This window comes from Typopeltis vanoorti, chromosome 17 (assembly GCF_054136105.1).
Source record: "Typopeltis vanoorti isolate ZY-2024b chromosome 17, IOZ_Tvanoo_1.0, whole genome shotgun sequence".
NCBI lineage: Eukaryota > Metazoa > Arthropoda > Arachnida > Uropygi > Thelyphonidae > Typopeltis > Typopeltis vanoorti.
In genome coordinates, this window is record NC_143565.1 from 61,602,704 (window position 1) to 61,625,418 (window position 22,715).

At 36.7% G+C, this 22,715-nt stretch overlaps 1 protein-coding gene across 3 annotated transcripts in view; it reads left to right on the plus strand.

Annotated features, from left to right (window-relative positions):
* LOC150097438 (uncharacterized) overlaps positions 1–22,715 on the plus strand; it is an 857,342-nt gene that overhangs the window by 744,389 nt on the left and 90,238 nt on the right. For all 3 annotated transcript variants that reach the window (XM_090406999.1, XM_090407000.1, XM_090407001.1), the window contains exon 21: positions 2,234–2,326. In XM_090406999.1, the coding sequence (XP_090263125.1) occupies positions 2,234–2,326 (93 nt within the window). The remainder of the gene's footprint in view (positions 1–2,233; positions 2,327–22,715) is intronic.

Below are 22,715 nucleotides of genomic sequence, written 5' to 3' on the forward strand. Positions count from 1 at the left end.
ATAACTTTAAGAAAAATTTAAAAAGCAAGTTTGAGTGTGGTTAGTAGTTAGAAGGGGATCGATCGTTCGATGCAGTTGGCACGCTCTCCCTCGATGAGTCTTTAGACTCCCTCGAAGTGTCACATAATAATAATAATAATAATGTTGTTATGGCAGTTTCAGATATTTTGGAATTTAGTTGAAGAGAATCAGCATTTCAACTCAATAATCATCAGCTTGCCTTTGTCACTTAAGTCACTTGATCTTTTGTTAATACTGCACCAGTCATATGCATTGAAATGGAAGCAACCTGTAGAGGTAATGCCACATACAACAGTAACAGAAAACAGTGATAATGTGCACAATTGGAAGTGAAAAACGGTGATGCACAATCATGCTCCCAGTTACTACAGATGAAAGAACTTGCCTCCTTACGTAACATTCAAAAGGAAAACAATGCCGAAGGGGAAATTTTCCCCAGAATTCATGTAAGAGTTAAAGAAATAGGGTGGGTGGACACTACAGTGGTTCAAGATTGGATTAGAACAATTTGAAACCACTCTTGAGACCAGAAGTAGTTGATAGCGAATAGGAGATTCTTGGTAAGTCATATCAGTTTTTATTTTTTTTTTTAAATCATAGTGATCTTATGATTTCAAAATCATAAAAGGACAAGCAATATGAAAAAATGAAACTGTTTGTTTTAATTTAATTACAGAAGCATTGTTGTTAAAGTCATATGCATTGAAATATATCATGTGATGAAGGTGCGTAAACGACGTTGATAATTAAAATTTAAATGTATTCATTTTATAAATAATGTGAGCAATTATAAATTATAACGAATACTGAGGATTTAATTATAAATGTCAATTTAGTTTTTTCCTGAAAAACTTTAGTTTCCAAAAATCCCCACATATATCTCATACCATGATTTTTTAACTTTAATTTTGGGGGAAAAAGTGCAACTTATATTCGAGTAAATATGATAAATATAACATTAGATCTGTGGAATAGTAGCTGTATGAACAAATGTAACCAACATAGTTTGGTAAATAAGATAAAAAGAAGTGATATGATTCTGACAAGTTGTTGAGAATTGTTTACTACATGAACATTAGGATATCTCTGTAAGGGATGTTGAGTAAAGGTGCAAGGAGTAAGAGTGTTTTTGGAAAGCTCATGAAATGTACATTACTAGTGAGGGTTGATGATTGCACAGACAGTGAATAGATTACAAGCAGTTAACTTTTGACTCCATCAAAGCCTATTAAATTTTTAAAGATAATTAATGACTTAATAATCTCGTAATCTTTTGAATTAACATAAATTTAGAAGTAATTTTATTATCCTTTCATATTTGCCAGTTTATTAATAGTAATTTAGAATGTAATCATAATATTTTAAAAGAACAAGAGCCCCTCCCAGACACACACAATTCCCAGCACTTCTAAAGAACGATGAGCCATGCTCCTTTTAATTGAAAAGGACCTGAATTTGTCACAACAAGAAGAATATTTGTGTGAGCTTTTCCAGTTGAAGGTGAGTTAATTGATCTCATACTTGAAGTATCAAGGTTTTTCTCCTGAAAGCTCCTTCCCTCTTTCCCACCCACACATAAAAAAAGAAAACAAGCCAGAGAACACATACAATTAACAAAGAAATACTATATAATAGGTGTAGACAGTGTAGTGCATATGGTGGATTGTGTAATGTTTTGTAGTGTAGTATCTTGTGCTGAGTCTTCAGACGTCATGAATGTACTGTGTAAGAAAAACGAAGGATAATGAGAGAATGTTATGTAACTTTAGTTGTATTTTTGCCAGCTTGAATGGATGAGTGCCAGCAGGCTTTGAATTCATAATCCATTATAGCATGGATGCTTGTGAAATTCTTTGAGTGATGTGATTTTTTTTTATTTTTTAAGGCCTGAAGTTGATTGAAAAAGCTTTTTGGTCTAAAGCTGGATTGCTAAATTATCTATCCTTTGACCCACTCTAGGCATTAATGTGCTATGGGTCCTTCAACCTTTCTTAGGAGAGATTGTCATAAAAAATAAATAAAATAAAGCACAAATTATATATGTGTTAGGACTTTTTATTTATGTAACATACATATTTATGTGTGGCATGGTTTAAATTTTATTTATTTTTATTTTTTTGAAATGTTCTTATTAAATTTTTTTTAACAGTGTGTATGAGAATTCTCTATGATATGTTGGTATTGCTAATTTACTTATGTTTGTTTCTTTTAGTTTCCAGTTGTAATACTGAAAAATCCAGATTTGGGTTTCTCAATTGAAGGAGGCATAGGTTCTCCAAAAAATCCTAATAAGCCTCATGATACCGTAAGTGTTAAGTAATTTTAGAATGACAAAGGTGGGCCATTAATTTTTACACTTGCATATACAAGAGATATACCCACACATAATCTGTTTAACTGCAAGATGTTATCTTGAATGTAGGTGCTAAGAATATAGATAGATACTGGTGGCAGATGGATAACATGCAGTTCACATTTAAATCATCTGTTTGAGTCAACTTATAAATTAAGAAACATAAATAATCCTCAATCCCAGTAGAAATTTAAAAAAAAACAAACAAAAAAACTGTATATTTTTAAATATTGTGGGTCACATGAATTTCAACTACTTTGAGCCTAGCCTGGACTACTGGATAGTGGGATGAGTGGAGGGGGGGGGGGGGGATATATATCAGAGGAAGAACTATAATTATATTGTCCTTTGTTTAATGAGGAAGCAACTATGGTAACTAAATAAATGTATTGGAAATTTCAGTTATAGGTATATTAAAAAAAAAAAAAGGAAACGAAGAATGAATGAAAAATGCATATGCGTCTTTTCTTATTTCAAATGTAGATGCAGTGAATGAAAAGATGCATATGTTTGGGGTTGGTAGTACAGTATGTTTTAAGTTTTTGTGAGATATTATTTGAGTTTTTCATTATAATTTTCTGTGAATACTTGTCATGCTTGTCATTAATGACAAGTAATAAAAACAGTTGTGTGATGATGCAAAGATAAAGAGATAGAAGAAACTTAGAGTTTTTGAAATCCAGGGATGTTTCAGTCTAAGAGGATAGATTGTTCCATAAGGAATGAATAAAGATGAAAAAAAAAAAAGTTCTGTGAGTTTGGGGTCGAAGTGTGAAGGAATGTCGATTAGAAGGGATTGGAGAAATCATTGATGCCATTTCTAATGAACAGTGACTATGCAAATATCTATAGAAGATACAAGCAGAAGAAACTTTTTAAGTGTACTAAGTAGTAATACTAAGTAATTTTACTTAGCAGGCTTGGTTGGCCAAGTGGTTAGCATTTCTGCTCTCCAACCAATAGGTTGTATCCTGTTGTGGGCATGGTTAATTGTCTTCAGATGGAAGATGAATCTCATCACCAAATGTAAAACCACTGCTTGGCTTAGGAACCCGAAGTGGCTTGAAAAGTTCCATGTTTGTTATCTATTATTATTTTCCTGACCTCCATGGAGTCACAAGAGCTCAAAACCAAGTCTCTCATACCACTCCTTAAACTCATCCACTGTCTTGCACCTTCACGTCCCTCTCAGGCAATACATTCCATGTTCCTACCACTCTCCGTGCAAAAAACTTACTTACACTTTTACTCACCACACCCTACAACAGGTTAAATGTCTTGATCATATCCCCCGCCCTTTGCCTTCTATCCACCAAGCTCTACAGTCTGGATGCCATCAGTCTGTCCTCATAATCAACATTGTACAGTCTTGATATCATTTTAGTTATCTGTCTCTGCATCCTTTCCAAGGTTACTTCATCCATTCAAATCCCAGTGACTAGATCTGAGCACAGAAATCCAGAAGTGGTATGAATCGAGTTTTATGGAATGGGGCCACCACACTTTTATATCTCATGGTCAATGTCCTCCTCAACATTGCAGCAGTTCTCTGAGTTGTCTTCCAATATGTCCTTGAAATTTCAAATATCTATCCACAATCACCCCACGATCTCTTGCTTCCACCACCACTTCTTATAGTATAACCCCACCAAGTGAGTATAAAGCATCCCATCTGTGGATCCTAAATTTTAAAACATACATTTAGTTGCATTCAAATGTTATCCCCATTCATTGTCCCAGTTTTCCAACCATTTAAATTCTCTTAGTGAGTCAGAGCATCAGCACTATTACTAATAGCCCTCCTAAGCTTTACATCATTTGCAAACAACTGAACATCTTCCTGTAGCCCTGTAACTATATCTTTGACATAAAGATTGAACAATAAAGGTCCCAGTACTGCACTTGTAACGTTCCCACTCCCTGATGCTGCTCTCTCATAAGCAATTCTCTAATATCTAACAGGGAGGGCCAATCCATTCCACTAATCTGATAACCAACCCCGTATATTGCAACTTAAAAACAAGCTTTCATGTTTCACTCTGTCAGATGCCTTTGAAAAAAAAATGACAGTGTATGCCTTACCCTCATCCACTGCCCTTGTTACCCTATTGTAAAAAAAAAAAAAAGTTACAAGATTACTAAAACAAGAGTGCCCTTTAACATGCTGACTTGCATAAATAATATTGTCCTTATCTGCCCAATTCTTTATATATGAGTTCTTACCAATTTCTCCATAATCTTAATGACCACAGAATAAATACTAACAGGCCTATAGTGTAATACCTCCATTCTACTGCCATCCTAATGCAGTCATACTATCTTACCCTCTTTCCACTCTCCAGGAAACCATCCCATTGTATGACTGTCATTAAACAGCCAAGTTATGGCACAGTCACTTCCATAGCACATATGCTTAAAACACAGGACAAAATTCCATCTAGTCTCCCTGTCTTATTAACATTTAGTGTACTCAGTATTTGGAATACATCTTCTTCCTTCACTTCTCACTCATTATCCTTCTAGGAACAAAGCCTGCTGTCCCAGGATGGAACACTCTAATAAAGTGATCATTATTGTAAGAAGAGAAAGATTAGAATATGAAAGGAGACTGGTACTGCTTTGGTCACTTGATTCCCAATCCATCCACTATCATTTTTCCTCCAATTTACCACATACCAAAAAAATCTCCTTGAGATTATCCTTGAATTGCAGTACCAGTCTCCTTTTATATTCTAATTTTTCTCTCCTTACAATACTAGTCACTTTCCTAGCCTGAGAACTATTTTCCTTATGTAACTGTTCTCCACCCTGTCTGTTTATATGTCTTTCATAGCCTCTTTTTTTTCTGCAATTCCCGTTTTATGTTTCTTGTTATGGAGATACTTAAGAAAATCTGTCAATGGCAGATTTTCTTAAATATCTCCCATGCAATAATGACCCCTCTTCCTTCAAATTCTTTCACCCATTTTACTGCTGCAAGCCAGTGTTTTCTAAGTCTATGACAGTTGCCTGTCCAACTAAATTCTTTCTGTTTCGATACCTCCACATGCCTATTTGCCTATTCATCCTCCAAGCCAGGCCTACATGGTCACTCTCACCAATTGGAGGCAATTATTATGACATCTGTCACAATCAGATCTTATGATGCTATGACGAAATCCAAAACTCTTGATCCTCGTGTTCCCTCCACCATATGCTACCTAAGACAGTTGTCCCTCAAGAAATCCTAAAGTTCATTTCCTTTATTGCTGCATGCTGTTTCCTTTGTCCAGTTTGTATTGCTATAGTTTTCTCTATAATAATATAATAAATATATATTATAATAAATATAAATTAATAAATATAATAAGTCCCCTATAATAATCAATTGCTTTGCACTTCTCAAACTAATTTGCCTAATCATTTCCTGGTCATCACCAGTTATATTCTCTGGTCTGTAGCAACATTCCACTAAATATCTTGTCTTATAAACATCTTTCTCACACCATATACTTTAAAAGCCATTAGTGTAATCTCTACTGTGATTCTCCAACCTGAGAGAACACAATTCAGCTCTTATCATGAGTAGCACTCCACCAACATGTATACCCTTCTTATCCTGCTAAAATATGTTATACTCTTTGATTTCTATTCATGTTAGACCATCCTCCTTAGTTAATTAATGCCACAAACTCATTCCCTTTATTCTTAATGTCTCCTCCTAGCATTTGTATACAGAAAACCCAGTACATTGTCAGTATTCTTATTGCCAGGGCTTTTTTTCAGCCGGAACGCGTTCCAGTAAACTTTTCCGGGCCATTCCGACTAAAAAAAAAACCCTGTATATATATATATATATATATATATACACACAGACTTTTTTTCAGCTGGAACACGTTCCAGTAAACTTTTCCGGACACCGTTCCGGCTGAAAAAAAGCCCTGCTTATAGCCATTATTACTCTTCTTATGTAAAACCTTTCATTTCTCAAGTCACTATCCCTACATGAGGTTGTCCCTCTGCTACATTCCACCTGTGCAATTCTGGTTTTCCTGCCCCGACACACTCACTTGTCCAGAAAACAAGTCTTTCCAAATGCTTACACCCTTCTGCCTTCAAACATACTGTATGTGTCCACATATTCCAGACCTCTCTTCCTATTCATTCTCACTGTCACTTCATTGGTTATTGCTGCTCTTCTCCTACACTCTGCCTTATCATACCAAGTCAACACACTTGTTATCTTTCCTTGGACATATTTCTACTGCATTATCAATAACATTAATTCACGCTACCTCTCAGGTCATTTGTCCCAACCATTACTAACATCTCCTCTACATTTTCACCCCTCTTCATCGCCAGTGGCACACTCACTATCATTCAACCAGGCAAGCACTACTCTGCACACCTTGAATCATTGAATCTCCATACATGACACTCCGAACAGATTCATTCATTCATTCATCCTCTCACTGTTAATGACAGATTTTCTTAAGTATCTCCCATGCAATAATGACCCCTCTTCCTTCAAATTCTTTCGCCCATTTTACTGCTGCAAGCCAGTGTTTTCTAAGTCTATGACAGTTGCCTGTCCAAATAAATCCTTTCTGTTTTGATACTTCCACATGCCTATTTGCCTATTCATCCTCCAAGTCAGGTTCACAACTTCCAACCTCTCCTTTCTCTCTTACTCCCTCACATCTCTCTATCTCTTGGTTCCACACTCTCTCAACTTTTTGCAATTTCCTGTTTTCATTGTCTCACTTTGCTCTCCCCCTTGCTCATTTGGACCTTGCTTCTACCCTCTCTCAACTTTTCGCAATTTTCACTATTCCCCTGTCTTTCCCATTCTCTCTTTTCTTTGCTCTGTGATGTCGATCTTTTACCCCTACTCTTGTTCTTCTTGCACTAACCAACCTCTCCATCCTCCTAATATCTTCATTCCTGACATCTCCATTCTCAGCAGTTCTGTTTCTGTCGTTCCTTTAATTTACATTCAGACACACACACACACACAATCATGGCCATCAGACAAACCATCTCTCTCTCTCTCTCTCTCTCTCTCTGCTACCGTGCCCAAGGTTAAATCTTCACCAGGAATGTCTTTAATATTCTCCCCGCCTTCCAACATACTACTGGTATCCACTAAGTGAATTTCAGTTGTTTTCAAAGCATTATCTCCACTGTCACTAAATCCCAAGATTGAGATAATGATGTCTCCTAGCACCTCCCACTGCCTGCCTTTCATGCACACATACATCTTGTCCTGCACCTGCCACATTTTAACCAGTGGTTTACATACATACCACATGCATAGCAAGCAGCAAAATCATCAACAAAATAACTTAATGTTATTGTTTCCCTTATATATATATATATATAATAAAATTTCATTTCATTTGCTGGTTATTATTGCATGTTAATTTGAATCCAGCATTCCTTCTTTGCACATTGAACTTATTTACAGTTTCACAATATTTGCATATCACCTTGGGTGTTACTATATTACAGTAACAGTGAATGTTTGTTATGGTAATGCCATCAGTGAAAAGTTGTTCAGCATATGTTATACTAGTTGTGTGGATGTGCAGAGAGGTGAGGAGAGAAGAAACATAATTTTGAATCCCTTGTATTCATAGACTGTTCCAAACAACAGCAGCAGAAGGATGGAATAAAGATGAAAAATAATTTGTACCAGAGATCAGAGTTTTCTTGCAGGATCCCATCATATATGGTGGGGTGGTCCGAAAATATTGAATAAAGACCTATAAACCAACATGACCTCAGAGGGCTATCAATTGAATAGCAAGGGAAGTAGCTTTCCAATGGTTTTGTAGCTGGGTCTGGTCTCTTGTTCCACTTACTTTGAATCAGACCCCACTCTTTTATCTCTTTTATTTGGTCTCTCTTGGCCAATTCTTGTTTCTGACTTCATCATCATCATCTTCCTTATACCCTCTTTTACCTTGCGGTGTCGAGGGTCCATTGATCATCGGACCTCTCTCCGTTTTTACAGGATAAGGTGGTCAGCCTTATGCCCTGGTGTATCCTATGGCCTGTAGTGTTGAGTTCTCAAGGCCAGTTTGCCTGCTTGCGGGATGAAAAACCCCAGAATAAACTGGGGGAAAAACCCTACTGTCCACGCCCAAGACTGGCTAACTTGGCTATGGCTGAGGATGATCCTTCAGCTCCTCACGTCACCGACGGGAATCGAACCTAGGACTCTCCTTCCCCAGGCATATGGTTGCGAAGCGCATAGCCACTAGGCTAACCGCGCGGACGTTGTTTCTGACTTTGATACCATTAAATTATTATTATTATACAGGTACCTCATTAGAGTCCAAAGACTCATCGAAGTAGACCCAATCTATCCACACAATCTGTCATACCTCTCCTTGAACCCATTAACAGACAAAGCACTGACAACTGATACTGGCAACCCATTCCACTCATTCACAACTCTCCAAGCAAAAATTCTAGTCTCACAGCCTACTGACCACACCTTTATTCAACTTCCAGGGATGACCCCCCCTTGTTCTGTTCTCTCTAGCCAAGTGCTCCCCCTCTTTTTTTCCATATCAACAACATTTTGCAATCTGCACACCCTCAATATATCCTCATTGCGAATATTCCACAGACCACTCACCATCTTGATCACTTGCCTCTGAATCTTCTCCACTGCTTCCTCATCTCCAAGAAAACCCAGCAGATCAGACCTGAGCACAGTAATTCACATATGGACATGTCAAAGCCTTATAAAGTGGAATAACAACTTCCGTATATCTAATTGTTACCATGTTCTTCACTAGCCAAGTAATCTTATGGGATACCTTAGCAATGTTAGTAATTAGATCCTCTGAACTTTAACTCTACTACCACCCTTAAATCTCTAGCTTTACCTATTTCCTGGAGTACAGTGCCATCAATGCGATACATGGCTTGTAATCCATTTATCCCAAAATGCATACTTTGACATTTCTCCATTAAACTGACACCCATTAACTTTTGCGCATACTGCCAGCCTATTTAAATCGTCCTGCATGCTCTCCACATCATCTTGATTAACTATTACTCTACTTAATTTCACATCATTAGCAAAGAACTGAATATTTCTTTTCAGGTTATTTCCTATATCATTTATGTACAAATTAAACAGCAATGCTCCCAGCACTGAACCTTGTGGCACACCACTAGTCACTTCTTTTTGCGATGATTCTTCCCCTCCATATACTACTTTTTGATATCTGTCCAGCAACCACCCTCTTATCTACTTAACAAGTGTCACATCCATCCTCATTTGTTGTAATTTGCATAACAGAGTTCCATGTGGTATTTTGTCAAATGTCTTTGCAAAATCATCATGTTGCCATTTATTTCCTTTATTCAACTCCACCATTACTCTATTATAAAAAGTTAGTAAATAACTAAGGCATGGCCACACTTTCACAAATGGACATGTGGACCCTCATACAGTATCATATTTTTCTCTACCCATTCTTAAATTCTCTTTTTTACAAATTTTTCAAGTTCTTTTACCACCATGCCTGAGATAATGATTGGTCTATAATTTGCTACTGCAGTCTTAGAACCTCCCTTCTGCAAAGGAATTTGTTTTGCCCTCTTTCCACTTCCTTGGAACTCTACCAGAGCTGAAACTTAAATTAAAGAGCCTAGTCAAAGGCATTGCCAGTTCCCTTGCACGTTCTCGCAGAACACTAGCTGATATCTCTTCTAATCCCACAGCTGTATTTACATTGAAATTCTGCAATATCCAATTCATCCACCTCTGTTCCCACATTAGTGTCTGTCACATAGGATAAGGCAGTAACCTCACTAGGATGATATACCCTTGCAAAGTGGTCACTCAGTAACTCAACTGTTTTATCCACTACTGTCTCCTTGTGACCATCATCACTCATTAAGGTTAATCTTCCACAGTCATTCTTCCTCTTACTTGCCACATAATGAAAGAAATCTTTGGGATTTCCTTTGGCCTGCTTGGCTAGATTCCTCTCATAATCTGATTTTGACTTCCTTGCCATGCTGGTCACCTTTCTCTTTATATACACTCCATAGCATTTTCTTCTTCTATATCTCATGCTTAATGATATTACTCATCCTAACTCCTACCTGATTAACTCTCCCTACCTTAGGTATACAAATTAATATTGCTTTATGTAGATGACCTATAACTACAATATATCCCATGCACTACTAACGTCCTTACCCTGCAGTGTTTTATGCCATGGCACATATTTAAGCTTTTTTCTAAGCTTGTCATAATCACCTGCCTTGTAGTTCCACATAAACCCATTTTTGACAGAATATTCCTCATGTTTTCCAATCTCTCAAGTCAAGATTGCGTGATCACGTTCACCAATTGAAGGTAATATTGTCACCTTGGTTATGGATAGCTCTTCTGATCCTGTGACCTGATACAATACTCTTCCATCCCCTCCACCACATGCTGCCTTAAGTAATCATCTCTTAGCAGGTGTACAAATTCTATTTCCTTCCTGCCAGGTAATCTTTCTTCCTTCTAGTCTATATCTCCATATTTGAATTCCCCCATAATCATCATTCAACTTAATGTACTAATTTGATGATGCATGTCTTCCAGATCATCCAAAATTCAGGAAAACTTAAGCAATTAGAGTGGACTAATTTGATGATGCATGTCTTCCAGATCATCCAAATTCAGGAAAACTTCAGCAATTAGGGTGGAAGCAAGTGAGTTTCTGTGAAGTAATCTTTCTTCCTTCTAGTCTATATCTCCATTTTGAATTCCCCCATAATCATCATTCGACTTAATGTACTAATTTGACGATGCATGTCTTCCAGATCATCCAAATTCAGGAAAACTTCAGGATTATAACAACAACCAACTGTATATTTTGTTTTAGTGGCTTAATCTCATGCCAGATTGCTTCAAATGAACAACCACCCTCTCTCCTGTCTCCTATTCATCTTGCTATCATCAGCAGTACTCCTCCCCCATCCTATCTTCTCTGTCTTCTCTAAAAATACTAAAACCATTCAATCCTTGTAACTACATCATCTACTGTTAGCCAAGTCTCACTAATGCCTATAACGTTTTTCAAGGTTGCACTAACTATTGCTAAAATCTCCTTCCTCTTGTTCCCGATATTTCGGCATTAGGATGTAGAAACTGCAACATCTCTTTAGCCTTTCACCCTCCTTTACTTTCTGAATTGACTACCCTATTCGATATTTTTCCTTGAGAGACTAGAATCCTCACTTGGTCATTCTCACACTAACTCGCTTCATTGATGCCTTCACACAAACTCAGTTGCTTCCACCCTAATTGCTGAAGTTTTTCTGAATTTGCATTTCAGCATGCTCGGTGAACAAAGCTCTCTCCAGACACCTAACACCAAAACCGTTTAGGTGCAGTCGTACAAATCATTCTTTCCATCAAACAGACAAGAGAGATCCACAAATTCTACATCATTCTTTTTTTTTGCACAGTCTATGTATAGATTCATTGACTATCAATGCCCTCCTCAGTTCACTTCTATCATAGTGTGGTAAGAGGATTACAATCTTCACCTTCTCCCTCTTCAATTTTGCCTCTTCTAACAACTCTTTTACATCCTCCCTCATATAATACTTCTCACCTTTCAAATCATTTATACCAACTAAGATGATCGTTTTGTTTGCCTTACCTTTTTGCATGTGGATGGCATGGCTATTATTGTGAAATTTTGCAATATCACAATAAAAATGTTATAAAGATACTAAATTCTCTAATAAAATGAAAATTTACACTAGCACACTATAAAACATTAATTTTCCCATGAAAAAACGCAATAAAACAGACAAAAAATCACTAATTCCACTATTACTCAATATATGACCTCGAACCAAATTCAAGGGGTGCTTAAGGGTCAAAGCTGTATAACTGAGAGGAGACCTCCACATTGCCTTTGAAGGAATGCATAGAACCAACCAGGGCTTCTGACCTAATGTCCAATCCTCACTTTCTCATAGTGAACCCTGTTGGGTATCTTCCTGCATACTGAACAAACGAGGATGGGCTGACAGTTTGGGATTTAGCCAACCAAATTGTATTCTTATTTGCTTAAACCAAAATACAAAATGATGGTACAACATAACAGAATTTCATGCTGGCTGGGATGTCGCTTGGTTTAACAAGCCCCCCCCCCTGGTTTTCGCCAGGGCAAACAGCGAAAAGTCAGCTACTGGAACAAATCCCAAAACACATCCCCAGAGTTAAAGATCGGTACTCTCAACATAAGAAGCCTGAATGGCAAAGAAATGGAGCTAGCTGAGGAATTAGATAAATACCAGATCGACATAATAGAGGTGACTGAAACAAAAAAGACAAAAACTGGTGAGATCTTTCTGAGCAATAAATACAAAATGTTATATTCAGGCAATGACAATCAAGGAAAAGAAGGAGTAGCCATAGTATTCAACACTAAATATGAGGATAATCTTCTTGAATGGCAAGCAGTCTCAAGTAGAGTGATGTGGGCAAATATCAGAATGGAGAAATGAGACTTATTTGTGCCTATGGTCTCAAAGAAGGTTCTATTAAGTAGAAGTGGAGGAATTTTTTGAGGCTTTAGGGAAAGCAACTGACACAATGAAAAAGGAAAAGTTGGTCCTTGTTGGGGATCTAAGTAGCAGAATAGAAAATGATTGTCAGACATACAAAAATATTTTGGGAAAATTTGGAGAAAAGAGCAAAGCTAATAAAAATGGCAAATATCTGTTGGATTTCTGCTCAGGACATGGACTGGTTATTACTAACACCATGTTCCAACTTAAAAATGTGCACAGATTCATATGGAGAGAAGAGGCAAGGAATAAGAAAAGTCTCATTGACTATGTTATTGTTGATAGTGATGTTTACTCTCTGGTCCAGGACACCAGAGTGTACAGAGGATTTGAAATTGGAAGTGATCACTGTTTAGTCTTCAGCAGGATAAAATTGAATTTCATATTGAAAAGAAAAACATGTAAGAAAGTTTTAAAGCCAATAAAAGTTGAGCAGCTCTCAGATGTGAACTGTGGACTAAAATACACAGAGATTGCTGAAGAAAAATTGAAGGAATTTGAGAAAAGGAACCAAACCTTTGGGTCTTCAGTGGCAAGCCTTTTGAAGAAAACCCTGATTGATTCAGCCAGAGAGGCAGATGGTGAGGTCGTCTTCAAGGATAGAAACATCAGAACTCAATGGTGGACACAGGAAGTTAAAGAGGCATTGAAGGAAAAAGAGAAAGCATATCAAAGTTCCTGGCAAATAAGTCAGCTTGTGCTCTTAGAGAATACAGAGACAAATGTAAGAAAGCTAAACACTGTTTAAAATTAGCTAAACAAAAGTCATGTGAAGACTTTGGTAAGAACATAAAAAATAAATATCAAGAAGGTGACAAGATATTCTGGAGGTTGTTGAAGAAGCTCAGAAATGGAGAAAAGAGTGTTGTAAAAGGAATTAGAAATGATTAAGGTGAAATGAAAACTGTAGAAAAAGATATCCTTGAAGTATGGAGTAATTACTTTGAAAAACTGCTAAATGAAACAAGCAGTGATGACAGCACAATGGTAAATAACACTGACCAGGCATGCAGGCAGGAATACATATCCATACATGAAGTAAAAAAAGCCATCAAAGGCTTGAAATGTGGAAAAGCAGCAGGAATAGATGATCTTCGACCAGAAATGCTGAAATATGGTGGTATAAAAGTCGTACTTCTGTATAGTTCAGAAGGCCTGGACAGAGGGACAAATTCCAGATGATTGGAGTAGAGTTCTCATAGTACCCATATATAAAAAGGGAAATAAAATTGAATGTGAGAATTACAGAGGTATTTCATTACTGAGTGTTCCAGGTAAGATATATGCAAGTATACGTGAGAAACAGTTGAGAAGGGTTGTGGAAAAGAGGCTTGGTGAAGAACAAGCTGAATTCAGGCCAAATAGAGGATGTCAGGATCAGATTTTCACTTTACGATAGATAGTTGAGAAATCATGGGAATATAACAAAGATCTGTATTTAAGTTATGTAGATCTGGAAAATGCATATGACAAGGTTCCGAGAGAGAAGCTGTTCCAAACACTACAGTTATATGGTGTTAATGGGGCATTATATCAAGCAATACTTAGTTGCTATTTGAGTTGCCACTCAGCAGTTAGAATGGAAAGGAAGTACAGGAAGATGGTTTAATGTTCAATCTGGTGTCAGACAAGAATGTAAATTATCTCCTCTGTTATTCATTATCTATATGGATCACATTATGAAGGAAAGTTGTATTAAACATGATATCAAAATTGGAGATGTTAATGTCAGCTCTTTGCTTTATGCAGATGATGTTATTCTTCTAAATAAATCTGCTACTACAAGTCTGCAAGATTCTTTGACTAAATTGAATAACTGTTGTAATAGATATGATATGAAGGTTAGCAATAACAAGACAATGAAAATAAGCAGAATCACAGAAAATGTGAACTGCATTGTGAATGGAGAACCTGTGGAACAAGTAAAACATTTCAGCTACTTAGGCACGGTTTTTAGTGAAGATGGTAAATTAAATATAGAAATAGACAACAGAATTAACAAAGCTGGTATGGTAGGAAGTCAGTTGAATAAATTCATATGGAATAAGAGAGAAATTAGTCGGAACACTAAATTACCTGTATACAAAACAGTGTTCAAACCAGTTTTAACTTATTGATCTGAGAGCTGGGTCCAAAGTAAAACACTTGACCAAAGACTAGAGACTGCAGATATGAGAGTCTTTAGAAAGATTAGGGGCACTAACAGATGGCATCAATGGCAATATCATATTAAAAATGAGGATATTAGGAAAGAACTTGACATTGTCAGCTTCCAGGAATGTGTTAGCAAAACAAGTATTTTCTGCCAGGTTGGTAGGAAAGAGACCCAGAGGAAGACCAAGATATAGGTGGATTGATAAGGTTAAAAGTGCCTTAGACAATAGAAATATAAGATCTGATAATGTTGGAGTCTTGACAAGTAACAGACTGATTTGAAGGAAAATTGTAGATAGGAAGTTGGTAATGATGTAATTTTTTTTCATGTAGTACTGTCATATCCTGTACACCCCTTGAGGGTACATGGCAGGAATATGATGATGATGACCAAATTCAATTATTTAATGACTAAAGGGCTTTCTTTTCCAGCTTAATTTCTAAATAGGGTATGTATTACTCATTAGCCTTGGTTGGTGACATAGATATAAGAAGGTAACTGAAATCAAACCCTGGTCCAACAGATTAGAGGGTTTCACCAAAGGCCCCACCTCCCTGTGTAAGTAAAAAATTAGTAATATTGCTCTGAATCTCAGAAAAAAAGAAATACTAATGTATCTTCTTGGTGCTTTTGCAAGAAATGGAACAGGTCTGAATATTAAATGTAATGAGGCAGTTTAGGAAATAGAAAATTTAAAAATAGTTGCTGTGGTCCTAACAGAACAAACAAGAAGAAGAGATTTTTAACTATTGAATAAATATCTACATTTATCCAGTATTGGATAAATATGGAGTCAGTGAATAAAAGCAAAAGTACTAAAGTGGAACATTTATCCTTATAAAAAAGCTGATTCAAAAAACCAAGTAAAAATTTGAGAAGTAAATGAAAGATATATAAAAGTAATTCTTTAATTTACATGGAGTGGAATTTTTAATTACATCTCTAGAGACCGACTATCTCACTTGATGATGGTAGAGCTGTTGAAACATCTTGATTCAGGGTAGTAGAATATAATACAGGATTTATATAGATATCTTGAGCAAAAATTGGATTTAACCAGAGAAAGAAATGCATCTGACTGGTATGATCATTCAGAGAAATATGTGCATTAGGCTGCTGAAGAGACCCTTCAACAAGAAAACCAAAAAATAACAAAAAGAGGAAATGCTAACTTAAAAATTGATGTCTCTAAATGGAGAAAATATCTGTGTAGCATAACAAAGCAGAGGGTTTGTGTTGAGTAGAGTTTAAGGCTTTCTCTTCAAAGATCTCCAAGAAGGTCTATAAACCTTTGAATAGGTATTATAGGATAGCATCTCATGAAATGTTTTGTTATTTGAAAGTCGGGGAGAGAACATGGGGGTGTCCATGTTGTAATAGGTTTCACGGTATAAAAAGAACACAGATGGTTAAGAAAATAACCATTTATTAACTTAAAAGCTAATATTTCGCTGGTATTATATCCAGCATCTTCAGAGCACACAACACAAAGTTTGTTACAAAGGCAAGACAACCACAATCCGGTGTAACAGTGGGGACAGTATAAGTGATTGCAGCATGCAACACAAGACTAAAGTCCTAATATGGCGCCATCTAGGTTAAAAAAAAAAAATTCAAAGTTTTGAAATAGTAGTCCAAATGATAAAAAATAAAAGTAATAAATATTAATTTGGTCTTAGGATGACTGTCTCCCAAATCTTTGCTAGATTTATACAGCCATACTTGTTAAGGTTTGGAGTATGTTTTAAGGCTTCTGTTGATTCCAGGAACAACCTCTCTGACTTGTAGAAGTTTCTGTGCATTACTTTTGTTTCTTTCCAATTGATCCTGTGTGCAGGGGTATCCAAAGCATGGTCTGCCAGACCCTTTGGACTACTATTTCAAAACTTTGAATTTTTTTTTTTTTTTTTTTTTTTTTTAACCTAGATGGCGCCATATTAGGAGTTTAGGCTTGTGTTGCACGCTGCAATCACTTATACTGTCCCCACTGTTATACCGGATTGTGGTTGTCTTCAGAGATGCTAATATATAGAGATGCTTCGAAATATTAGCTGTTAAGTTAATAAATAGTTATTTTCTTAACCATCTGTGTTCTTTTTATACCGTGAAATCTATTACAACATGTCTGACGAACACATAAGCCTATCCATGGGGCATCCATGGATGTTTCACAGTCAAAAAAGGCATAAGAGCTAGGTTTTTCTCTCACAGAGCATGAGTGAGTGGAATAGTTTGCATTTAGTGAGTGCATCTAGTGTGAATGAATTTAAGGGAAGGTATGACAGTGGGTTTGGATGATTTATAACCTCTGTCAATGAGTCCTTAACTCCATGGAGGTCTCAGATAATAATAATAATAATAAAGAGTAGTTGGCCATGGGTGGAGAAAGTGGTGAACCCATTCCTCTCTATCTGTTCGTAGAATTTTCCTTGCCAAACGAAATAGCCAGAGTTCATGTTGAACCAAAACAGGGCTGAGGTATCAGGAGGATATATAACTTAGATAAGGTTTAAGATGTCTCTAATTGGGTCATTAGCAAATATAGAGAGGAGACATCAGAACTGACCATTATGTCAGCGTGTTGGAGTGTGAACTTTTAAAGTGGACTGAGCTTTTTTTTTTTGTGTGTGAAGGAGTGTTGCCAGTATATTGTGAGAGCGCTTTGGCTAAATGTTTGGCTGATTTGTATGTGTGTTCAGGGCTGGCCCTAGTAATTTTATTGCCCCATGCAATAGCATATTTTGCTGCCCCTTCCCCCCTAAAAAAAACTCTTTTAAGACATAAAGGTTGTCTTAAAAGCCATGAAACCTCATGGCTTTTAAGACGTCCTAGGCTTCAACATGTCTGATCATCAATTCTAAATAGTAGCATTATCTAATGAAAATTCATAAGTTAATGAAAAATTATCATAAATTACATAAATTAAGTGGATATTAAATCCAACATCATTTCAAAGCCGAATACAGAAATTATAAAAGTTTCGTGTGCAAATTGACCAGAGAGCTTGGGGGAATACACTCACTGCCATACTATGAGTTGCCCTAAACAAACTTTATAGGAGTGACACATGCTCAAAGCGTCCGTATATTCGCCTCCTAGTTCATTTTGATAAGGTTTCACTAGTCTGACAGCTGTTTCAAACTCACTGGTTTTTCATCAGACTAGGCAGAAATGCAAGAGAGCAAAAACTCTCGCTACTAAGGAATTCGAAGCTTCGGAGAGGTGTATTTTCTGTAAGCGATCTCTCGGTCAGTGCGTAAAGTATTTGCTAAAATAAAGAGCCAAAAGGCTTCACTTCGGCGATGCAAAATTACATTAAAAAGTACATTTGAGAGAGATAATTAATCCTTTAACAGTGGAATTTTGTTCTAAAAATGTGCATGGGTAATTAAAATCAAACGAAGACGAGTATACTCATGAAACCAGAGTAAATGCACCTGCTGTAAATTTTAATTACTGTATTTTTCGGACGATAAGACGCACCCTAAATTTGAGACAATTTTTAGAAAAAAAAAATTTTATTATATAAAAAACTATTTACAAATTCTTACTTAATTTTTATTTATTGTTACAGTCGTTTGGATTAGCAATATTCAGTTCATCTTCACTCTCGGTACTACCACTCGTCTCGTTAATCTCACCATTCGTATTACTTTCGTTTGAACTATTGTCACTCCCTTCAAAAACTGCGTCATCTTCGGTACCATCCATCACATTACTTATCCCGCATTTCTTAGATGACTTTATAATCGTCTCTTCTTTCACAGCTTCCCATGAATTTTTCACCCAGGTTTATTCTTCTGAAATTGTTGGCCGTTTCATACGTCCTGTTGCTGTAACATCGTGATTTGGCTTTGCCATCCATTTGTTCCACTCTTCCTGCATAAAATTTTTGAATGGTTTATTAATAGATCCATCCAAGGGTTGTAATTGATTTGTAAGGCCTCCAGGAATGACAGCTAATTCTCTATTCATTTCTTTTAGAAGCTTCTTGGTTGATTCTGTTTTATGTGCTCTGAATTGATCCCACACTAATATCGCAGGCTTTTTAACACGTTCGCTGCCAACTACAAGTATACTTGTAGTTGGTAAACCAGCTACGAGTGTACTCGTATGACGCTTAGCACCGGCAACGAGATTACCGTACTGACCTTGAAGAAGTGAAAAAGCTTGGCTTGTGGAGCTAGCATTAAAACTGTGTATTCTCATATATGGTATATGCTCTGCACAAGCCAGCTACGAGTATACTTGTATGACGCTGATCGCCGGCAGCGAGAGTACCATACTGACCTTGAAGAAGTGAAATTGCTCAGCGTATGGGAACAGACTATGCCGAAGTAGCATGACAGCAAACATGTTAAATAAATCATCTGGACATTTTGCCCATATCTTTTGTATCCATAATTTCATTCCTATTTCGTCCATACAACCTTTATCTTGAACGTGGATAATAATGCCATGAGGAATTTCATCTCTCGGTAACGTTTTTCTCTTGAAGATTAACATGGGGGTAGTTTTGTTCCATCCGCGCAACAAGCTAAAACTACAGTGTAGTGAGTTTTTTCGTGACCTGTTGTTTTGATCACTATTGATTTGATGCCTTTTGAATCTACTGTCCAATTTGAAGGAACATCAAAAGTTAGAGGCACTTCATCCATGTTCGCAATTTGATTAAGCTCAAAGTTAAATTTTGTTCTTGCTGATATGACAAATCTATGGAATTCTATAATTTTAGCTTCATAGTCAGCCGGCATTTTTTGGGCTAGAGTAGTTTTTGTACGCATGCATAACCCATGTCTTTTCATAAATCTAAAGCACCAAGACAGTGATCCAGTAAAATCTAAAATTCCATTAGCGGTTGCCCATCGTTTCACTTCAAAAATTATCATTTTCGTTGAAACAGATATTTCCATGTTTCAATGATTTGTTACCCAATTTTTCATTTGTACTTCTAATTCTGTCCATTTTTCTAGGTGCGAACGGAATGTTTTCTTGTGTTTGCATAGCAGTTTTAATTGTTCCTCTTGTTTTCTCCACTCGCGAACCATTTTTTCTGCTGGTGGTGGACCAAAATGTCTTTCTGCTGCTCTGTTTCCATATTGTTTTGCATAATCTATCACATTTAATTTATAACTCACGTTATATGAAAGTCTTTTTTGTTTTACGCTCATTTTTTCTAATTTTAAGATAAAAATTTTAACGACTTATAAAAAATAATTCAAATGAAGCGTACAAAAGCGCATATGTTTACACACTACTGACTATTGACGCTCTAAATCGGTGATTCACCCACGTGCAGCGAGATAACTTAGGTACCTACCTTCAGTGGCATACTTACTAATTTTATTAACATATTGCACCAGTAATTGAACTTTGGTACAGTGTAAAGATTCGTATTTTAATGTTACCTTCAGACCATAAGATGCACCCCAATTTTCAGTCGATTTTTCTCTGTAAAAAGGTGTGTCCTATGGTCCGAAAAATACGGTAAATTATAACAAAGTGGCATTTATTAAAAATTAGTTTATTTGAAAAATGAATAATTTTATTGCTCCAAAATTCATTAATATCACAAATACTATCAACACAACCTAAAAATATTGTTTTTATAATGTATTACTATTAACTTACATGTAATGCTCATCACGACGTGTAGAATGAAGAACTGCTAAATCATAAACACGTTTATCAAAATCGATAAACTATGGAGCTTCAACACTATACATGGGTGGTTGTAAAACTTATAACACAACGGTGCTGTATATGTTCGTGGGCAGGTTAGAAAGAAAAACAAGGAATCTGTTGTTACATTTGTTGTTGAAGAGTTGAAGGAACCTGTTTGAAGAATTTGGTTTCAAAGAACAGTAGTAGAAGAAGTGAAAGAGAAGAATAGGATGTTAATTTGATAAGTTTGAAGTTGGGCAAACAACTGCTTGTGTGTTTTTATATACTGAGAAGAAAGTGCAGGAATGACTATAACCACATCTATAAAGCATCTCTCATGAAAACATCTGTAAAAAAAAAAGTATAATGCAAACAGAATGGCTATGAAATTGTGGTTGGAATGAGTGTGAGAGAGGAATCGTGTAATGAAAAGTAGTTCTCTTCTGAATATCATCAAGCATTTTTAAGAGATCTTTGGTGCCTTGTACTGAATAAGATAACATAACTGGTAATTAGTTTACGGAATTAACAACGCATATAAAGTATATTAATTAAAGGTAACTTTAATAAATAACTTCTATATTTCGGCAACGTCACATTGCCATCTTCAGGAACATAAAGATATGGTATGTGCATGCAGGCACTAACAAAAGCAAATGAGGAAGAAAGCAAGAAACTAATAAGTCATAATGGTGCCCTCTGGTGGGCTAATTTGGTTGACTTGGCAGTTGGGCTGAAGTTCTCAAAATGTAAGTCTCCCAAATTTGGGGTAGCTTCATGCACCCAAATTTGTTGAGGTTAGGAACGTTTTTTAGAGCTGCTGGATATTCCTTGAATAATCTCTCGTATTTAAACTTGCTGCGGTGTATTATTTTGTTTTCTTCCAACAAATTCTATGGTGGGTATCTAAGGCATGGTCTGCCAGCCCAGAGCAGCTGTACTGGTGAAACTGGATGTAGTCTTTGTGTTCTGAAATCCTGATATTTGTTGTTCTGCCTGTTTGGCCAAAGTAGGACAATTTGCAGCTGCAAGGGACCTGGTATACACCAGGTAGGTCTAGGGGAAGTGGTTGGTCTTTGGTAGAGCAGATAATGGATGCCAACTTTTTATATGGTCTGTAACAGGAAGTAAGGTCATATTTTCTGAGGATATTGGTTATTTTCTCAGAGGTGTCCTGGATGTAGGGGATGGTGATAGATTTGGTGTAATCTTTATTGTGCAGGGGGGAGGGGTGTTGTGGTTTACTGGTTTGAGTCTTTTTTGGATTTTTTTGGGGTTATAGCCATTGGCTAAGATAGTGTTGTGGATGTGGTTTAGTTCAGTAGTTAGGGCCTTGTCATCTGAGCAGATTAATTTTGCCCTGTTATATAGTGTTTTTATAACCCCATATTGTTGTGAGGGGGGGGGGGGGGATTGCTGGTGAATGTATCTGCCAGTATGGGTAGGTTTTCTGTAAACAGAGAAAACCAAAGATCCAGCAAGCTGGCAGGTGATTAAAGTGTCTAGGAAGGGGAGGGTGTTGTTTTCCTCTTTTTCTAAGGTGAACTGGACTCTGGGGTGTTGGTTGTTTAAGTGTGTTAGGAAGGAGTGGAGCGAGTCTGAGCCATGTGGCCAAATAGCGAACACATCATCCACGTAACGAAGCTAAATAGTGGGTTTTTGTGGGGCGGAGTTTAAGGCTTTCTCTTCAAAGGTCTCCATAAAGAAATTGGCCAAGGGTGGGGAAAGTGGTGAACCCATGGTTGTCCCCTCTATCTGTTTGTAGAACTTTCCTTGCCAAACGAAATAGCCTGAGTTCATAGTGAACTGAAATAGGGCTGAGATATCGGGAGGAAACTTGGCTTGGATGAGCTCTAGGGTTTCTTTGAGTGGGACATTAGTGAATAGGGAGGAGACGTCAAAACTGACCATTATGTCAGTGTGTTGGAGTGAGAGGTT